A 7,922-nucleotide genomic window follows, 5' to 3' on the forward strand; every position below is an offset into this window, starting at 1 on the left:
CTCGTCCTTCAGGTCTAAGATCATCCTCTTTAATCCCGAGTCCTCGGACCTCTGTTTGTCTCCTTGGTGCTGGTCCCCATGCGGGTCTCTGGCGGCGCGTCGCGTCCTACTTCGGGGCGCGGGACTCTCCCTTGCCCGTCTTCGAGGGTCACGACCGGCCCTCGTCAATCCCGTACTGCTTCGGTTTTCTTCTCGAGCCCTCTCAAACTGGACGTGGGGACCTGAGGGTGCTCCGCCGGTCCTATGGGAGACAGCTTTGGAGACCTCCCTCATAGTCTCGGCCATCCGGTTATATTTGTCCTGGAGGTCTTCGAACTGCTGCCTTGTCACGTACTCCTGGGCCGCGGGAGGCTGATGGTCGCTGTCCTCACGTACTGAATATCCAGCCGACCGCTGGTATTTGACGGACACTTCCCGGTCATCATGGCCCCTTTCTCGTCCAATCTCCGCCAAGGGAGGAAGCTCCCCTGAAGGTTCTTCCCCCATGTCTACGTTGGACGTCGCTCTCGTCCTTTTTCGGTTGTAGGTTCTCCCCACCATTACCGTCGTTCCCACGGACGGCGCCAATCTGTTGCTGCCAAAAAACCCCGCTAGTCCAACCTACACAAACACAGACGACGGAGGCCCGGAACTTAGTCCGGGGTTAGTCCTCCGACGTTCAAGTCAGGGTTGGCCGCACAGTTCAATAAAGGAGTAATGGTGAGGGTATCAGAGCTTACCTTCCCTCTTCTTCCGTGCCTTCTTATATAGTCTTTTGGCCTTAGGGTTTTTCCCCCTTCTTCCCTCTTAGAGTCCCACTCAAATACGTCCAACCTTCTGGGGGGGAATATTCCCCTCATGCAGGAGACGTGATCCCGCGTGATTCTGCGGGCGTGCCTCGGTGATTGAGCGTGCTCGAGTGTGAGTGGTTTCTTGGGACTTTCGTCAGGCGGAGGACACGTGTCTCGGAGGCAACACGTGTCATTGCCCTCACCGAGAGGTTATTTTGGCTATATCAGGTATATTTACCATAAAATGTAACAATTTGTGTTAATGGAAAATGCATTTTTAAACCAGAAAAATAAAAAATTAATTTATGTACCAAAAAAAATTTTCAATTCTGTGAGGTTATAGAGCAGCCTCTAATGTCTAACATATAAAAAATCTTGCCCCATCCAACATGTATTTATGTACTATTTAAAAAAAAAAATGGTTTTGGAGAAAGAACTTTACCTTTCCTAATCTTGGAATGTGTAGATCTTGTTGTAGGAGTGATTTGGAAGGCAATATGTGTGATGATGTGGCAAATTAGAGGTCAATAGGGTGACTTTGTGTTCAAAATGCAAGATGGAACAGAGATTTCACCGAGACAGACGAGGCAGAGTAATGTGGCTAATTTCGACTCTGTCTCATCGAAATGAGGTATGTATAAGCCTTTACAATGTAACATTTTGGCGAGAAGATACCGATATCTCGGCCGAGATACCGAGATTTTGACCGAGACAATGTACAAAGTGTATTTCGTAGCCTATCTCGTCTTGGCCAAAAAAAAAATTACGAAATAATTGAGATTTTGAACATGCAAGTCAAACCAAGTCCTCAAACTGCGGGATAGATAATCAATGAACAACCAATAACCAAGGTAGAACAGCAATACAAAACCAATCAGAACTAAGGGAGAAATCAGTTCTGTAAATCAGGGCTATTGATTTCAGAAGTGAAAGTTTCTGAGATCAGAATGTAATCAGGTATGAACGGGCATAACAGGTACTGAAATTGGCCTCAAACTATCCAAATAACATGGATGATATCAGGGAAGAACATAGGAATCAAGACAGGCCATTAGGTACCCATCAATATCAGTTCAGGGTAGCACAGGCCACTAGAAGACAAAAACAAAATGAGATTTTTGATAACTCACAATTGGCTGGTCAGAATTGGACCAGACATGGGTCAAGTCTCATACAGGTATGGATTTCAGCCAAAGCTGATGGCTGAAAGTGGTTCAGGGAAGACGGAACCAATTAGGGAGGGAATTACATAATTTTAGACTCCTAAAATAATAGTTATGAAAAGCTGGAAATAGAAACTACTTGAAAAAGGAAACTAAGGACTTAAAGTTACTTGTCCTCTAAGAACAACTAGTTCACTTAAGTTGAACCAACAAATAATAAACCAAACCAAATAAAAACCCCATCTAGACAAAATCGTGGGCTGCCTGGGTAGCCCCTAAGTAGCCTGGCCGACAACCCTCTTCTACCTCTTAGTGTATGTTTCAGTGCTGCATCTATGTGTCATGTAATGTTAATCTTAATGGTCACTGGGAAAGGACAGCCACGGTTTGTTGCATCTATCCTTTAATTAAGGTTTGAAGTCAAAATATTCAAATCTTAGGACTCCTTGATTAGGTCTTTACTTGAAGTGAGACCAAATTTATTTTCTCCTTTCATTATATGGCTTTTATTATGTACTTTAGATCGCTATGCCTTCATGTTTGTTAATGGATAAGGAAAGTATACATTGATCGATAAATTTGACGAATCAATTAACAATAGTCTCTGGGGATTTAGTGATAAAAATGTTTCCATCCATTATGCTCCTATTAAACACAATTAAGTCTTATTAAGTTGAAGAAATGATCTAGAGATTGGTTGATGCTTAGGCTCGAATCTAGCTTTCAATTTTTTTCTCCTGGCCTTATATGCTTCTATCTAAAAATTAGTTTAAATGCAACATATGCATATTTATTCCCTTTGATGTCCTTTATAATTGTTTTCCAAGTTCGGGGCATAGTAAGCCAATGGAATTTTTCATCAAGTAACATCAACTGATCATTATTCTTCAACTTTATGCAGGTTGCATTGGTCTTATTTGTCCTTGCTTCCTGTTCGGAAAGAATGCAGAGTTTTTGGGTTCTGGGACTTTGATCGGATCATGCATGACACATTTCATTTTGTGCGGTCTTGTCAATGCTCTCTGTTGCCTGTTGACTGAAGGCATTTTCTTAGGGTTACCAGGATGTGTTGTTGCATGCTATGCTTGTGGATACCGCAGAGCACTTCGTTCAAAGTATAATCTGCAGGTGCAAAATTTTTCTTAACCTAGCCCCTCCCCCTCACCCCTCCCTTGAAAAAAAAAAAGAACATTGGCTTTTTGTAGATGCTACAATATCAAGCATACACGGTTCTTTGAGAAATGCCACTTGATCCCATTAGAACCTGTGCATAGTTGAACAGGATTCTCAAAGAAGCACATGTGGAGGAGGACACCACACCAGAAGGTTGGAACAGATGATAGCTGCCCTCATGGTTCCTCCTGCGATCACGTTTACGGATGATGATTTTTCTAAGTCCAGTGTGGGTAGGCATGCAGATTCCCTTCATGTGACAGTCACCATTAACGGGTTCACCATACCTTTTTGTTTTGAAACTGGTGCATCCCTGTTTGTGTGTCCCTTCCTCACTTTTAAGTGTTGCATCCTATGTCTCCCGAGTGTAACCTTATTGCCACTTTAGCTCAGGGTGACAATTTTCGTCTGGAGACTTTGATCATGGCTGCCAAACTATCTCAGGGCATCATGCTTTCTCTAGCTCCTGCTGTCTTTGCCAGTATTTACAGGGTCTTTCCGCCATCACCATATCCTCCCATCCTTCTAATTCAGACAATGCCCAGTTTCCTCATCTCACCCCATCCCCCGGGGGGGGGGGGGGTTACTTGTATTGTATGCAGTCCTGTATACACCTCTGCAATGTAGGTTTAAGTTCTTCAGAATTCTATTCCTATTAAGAAGCCTGAACTTGAACTCAAGAACCCCTTACCCCCAGGTCAGAAGTAGTTTTTTGTGGTCCTTGTCCTTCGTCACCAACAATATAACATGGCTAGGGGATCCCTTTCTTCATTCTCAAAGGTTTGACTCATCCTCTCTTTCCAAATTCTCTAGTGATTGCAAATGGCTTGAGCACCAGAAATTTTTTTTCCCTAGAGTTCACCTAGGGTGCTCGCCACATCATAAGGTGACAGTCATTTTCAGCTAGATGGGTTTAATTTTCTCCAATCACCTCCTTACATATGTTGGATGTCAATGGTAACATTGAGCTTCTTTTTCATTTTGGTCCAAGGTTAATCACCTTTATATTAATAGTCTTCAAGCAAATGGTCCGACTTGCAGAAGCAATTGAGCCCCAAATACATGAAATACATGATCCTTCCATGTTCTCTATTAGACCAATGCAAAGGAGACCAAAATATGACTTCACCATGGAAGTACTTTAAGTACATTACGGATCTTAAAGATTGATACTTTTTAACAATCATTCCCTTAATAGTGACCCATGATGGGGATGAGTGCATTAACTAGGGCCCGCCTTGAGCCCGAACAAGGCCTGAGCTAAGATTTCTCACCCTGAGGGTGGGTTAGGGTTGAAAAACACTGACCCTGGGTCAGGTTCGGCCTAGGCCCGGCCCAACCCAACCCAACCCAACCCAACCCTACCCTGATTTAAGTTATATAATATATTTTGATATAATATATAAATATGTTTAACTAATGTAGGAGTGAGTTCCAGGTAAGAACCAACCCTACAATAGGATCGATATTCCAGTAGCTGATAGAATCTCTAAGAAACTTACTGTCCAGAAATCCAGATTTGATGTTGTCGCAGGAAACTAATTACAGAAATTAAAGATGAAGAAAATAAACAGGAAAAATAGAGAAGGGAAAGAGGGATAGGTTGGGTCGAGCATCTCACTCTTACCATGGGCATCTCACCCAAGTTGTCTCTCAGAATACTACATCTCATAGTTTTCTAGCTCAAAGTTTTTTTTTTTTCATTCAATCGTAGGCTATAGAGCCTTCTTCCTTTATTTATAAACTTTAAATTGATTACAAATTTGGGTCCTTCCTTGCATGAAAAGGAAAGGAATCCCCTTACAATTGGATATTATCCTATTTGGAAACTAATTACAAATCAAATCAAATCCCTCCCTTTTACAAAGATACCCAATAAATTAGAATTCCTACTTTCTAAAAGTAAAAACTAAAATTAGAAACAAGCTAGATAATATCTTCCTAATTATTACAAGGAAATATGAAAATGGAAACTACATCAATCAAAGATTTCCTAAAATCTTGCAACTTAAACTCCTCCATGCGAGCTGGCCATGGGGGCCATATTGGTTAGAACACTAACTCGTGAACGGTAAAAAAAACTTTTTTTTTTCTAAAGTTGATTCTCAGCCCTTTTCTGCTCGGGCTTTGAACTGCATCATGAACACACCATCAAGATTTAGAGGTGGGAAACTCTCTCACTCCTTCTATTCCTTCGACTGCCACTGGTTGCTTCTTCCCCTGGTCTTTATCCATGACCGCTGAGATCTCCCCACCTCTTCATCTCTCTTCTACCTTCTGCACTCTTCAGCCATCTCCACCCTCCTATTTCTCCCATCTTCTTCTTACTTTCTCTCGAAACTAGATCTTTTGGATTGATTGATCATGTTTGTTTGCGTTCAAATCTCCAATTTTGAATGGCTAATGACATGAAGGAGGGAGGAGGAGGATAAGAGGAAAGATCTAAGGCGAGCCCTCTTTGTTGTTGAGGCTGATGAGCAAGAGGAGGCATGAGTTTGTCTCTTTTGTTGGTATATGGTCTTCTCTTCTCTTCATCATGGAACCTCCTTCGATCCATACTCTGCTGGTACTACTCCATCATCTCTTCTTCCTTTTCTTCTTTGTCTTTGGCTTTTGGGTGGCCGACCCCACCCTCTATGCCTCAGTGCTCTGCGGTGTTGTGTTTGGTGTGCTCTCCATGGTGGCAGCTGGCCATGGCTGTCCCTGCTACCTTGTCTGGTGTTGCTCACCTTCTGTGGGAAGCCTTGGAGGTCGCTGGTGATTGAGGGCAGGAATATAACAGCAGATATTATAGGGTTTGCTAGCAATATAGTGCTCAAAGAAGGAAAAATGGTCACCGCCGTTAGTGCGGTTCTTGGGTACTTTGCCGTTGTGTGGAGCACTAGTGAAGATGACTGATTAGGTTAAGAAAATCAAAATATTTGAGTAGGTTAGCTTAGCTTTCAAGGTTTTTCATCTTCGTTTTGGGTCTTTCCTGCTGCTTCCTGTAATTAATTAACCAAACCTTCCTGAGTCAGGGTCAATCAGGGTGGACCTGGGTTAGGCTGAGCCCGGAAGTATTGGGCTTGGGTTGAAGTTTTCAGGTCTTGAGTCAGGGGCTGGGCCCGAGCTAAGGGGACTCAGGGAGTCAGGGTTGGGTTGGGGTTTTAGAAACCCTGGTGCAACCCAACCTGTTTCAGCCCTAGCATTAGCCATGAATGGAAAAAATTGTATTGTATGTTGTGGTATATTGTTCTATATCTAGGAGATTTGAATAGCTCAGCATTCTTAGCCTCCTTGTAAATTCAATGTGAACTGCTAATATGGTATTTTCTTGTTTTTGACTGCTAGGTCTTAACTCAAAACCTTTTTTTTTTTCATAATTCCTTTCTACCAAGTTCAATATGAAGGGTAGAAATTATTTGTAGCTTGATTTAACTAGAGACCTGAGCCTGGAATCAGCACGTCTGATAGATTGTTATAGGTGTCTTTGGTTATGTGAGATGAGCACATGTAACTTATTTCTATTACTCTGTTTTGTTCTTGTATGCCAGGTTTGGGTAATAATTTTTTTTTCATTGTACATGGGCCCTCTTAGTTTATACATGGTTTATATCCCTTTTTTCTGCTAAAGGTTTATATCCCTTTCCCACCAGCAAAATTCTATTTCAACTAAGGACAAAGGTGTCCAAATGCCCCGACAATATTTCCATTTCAGATAGAAGGAACTAAGACCTAATGATTCTACCCTCAGGAGCAAACTACAATCTTTATGGCCTGATAATTGGTTGTGTTTAAATTTACATCAAGAAGAAATTATTTTGAAACTTTTGATGTTCGATAATCCTTACATTGACTCTGGGTGCGTGTAGTGGATCTGTGAACCAACTATATTATTATCAGTTAAACCAGTTACTATAGGTGTTCTTGAATTTGATAGAACTACAAGAATATTTCCTGTGCTTCTCTCTTTTTGTCTCCTGATGGTCATCTTTGTTTTGGTATTCTAACCAGGAAGCGCCATGTGGGGACTTAACTACTCATATGTTCTGCCACATGTGTGCCATATGCCAAGAGTATAGGGAGATCCGTGAGAGGTCAGGCAATGCCAATCCCTCTGATCTTAAACTTCCTGTAGTTACAGCTCCACCTGTCCAGACAATGGAATCAGCTCCCGAGGAATAATGCTGTTTGAGGCACTGTAGTCCCCTTAATATTTCTTGGCAAGTGTTTTGGGGTTGTCCTTCTACATCATATTCTTGCAAGCATCTTGCTTTGATATTTTCTTTGTATCCAAGGCCTTTTGGGTTTCACAGTGTCTGTATTTGTTTTCCGAATTTCATTCTTTTGTGTCAGGACATAATTTGGTTTTATAGAATATGTTTTCAATGCAAAGATCTGTTCTGTAACGAAACATAGAATTTTAGTAATATAAACGAGATTTTGTTTTTTTGAACTTGAATGGGGAGGTTGCGAAGCAGAAAGATAGGGCTCTGAGATTCAATGGAAGCTTTGTTTGTAATGAATACAAGATGTAATATTGCGTAGTTCTCCATAATTTCTCAAGAATAATTTGCTAAGACATTCAAGATGACGATGTCCAGCATTAGAGGGACCCAATAATCCAGTTACACACATGTAGGGTTATTTTTGTAATTTTATTGCAATTCGGTAGTGTTAACTGTCGTAGGAATCGGTAGGAGATCAGAGTCAAGTTCCAAGTCTGCTTTAGGTTTCAGTTTGAGAGTCCAATTAGGATTTTTTTTTCCCCCTTATATTTGTAGACAGTGACTGAGATATGGATTAGGTTTTGGCAATAAAATTTGAGTTTCATGAA

At 41.5% G+C, this 7,922-nt stretch overlaps 1 protein-coding gene across 1 annotated transcript; it reads left to right on the forward strand.

Moving 5' to 3' along the window:
- Positions 1-2,815: 2,815 nt before the first annotated feature.
- On the forward strand, positions 2,816-7,541 carry LOC122060616 (protein PLANT CADMIUM RESISTANCE 10-like; the record flags this gene model as incomplete). The annotated part of the gene is made up of 2 exons (XM_042623746.1): positions 2,816-3,061; positions 7,100-7,541. Coding segments are annotated over 2 exons (417 nt in total), but the record flags the coding sequence as incomplete, so codon positions are not given.
- Positions 7,542-7,922: the final 381 nt, after the last annotated feature.

This window comes from Macadamia integrifolia, chromosome 14 (genome assembly GCF_013358625.1).
Source record: "Macadamia integrifolia cultivar HAES 741 chromosome 14, SCU_Mint_v3, whole genome shotgun sequence".
NCBI classification, from domain to species: Eukaryota; Viridiplantae; Streptophyta; class Magnoliopsida; order Proteales; family Proteaceae; genus Macadamia; species Macadamia integrifolia.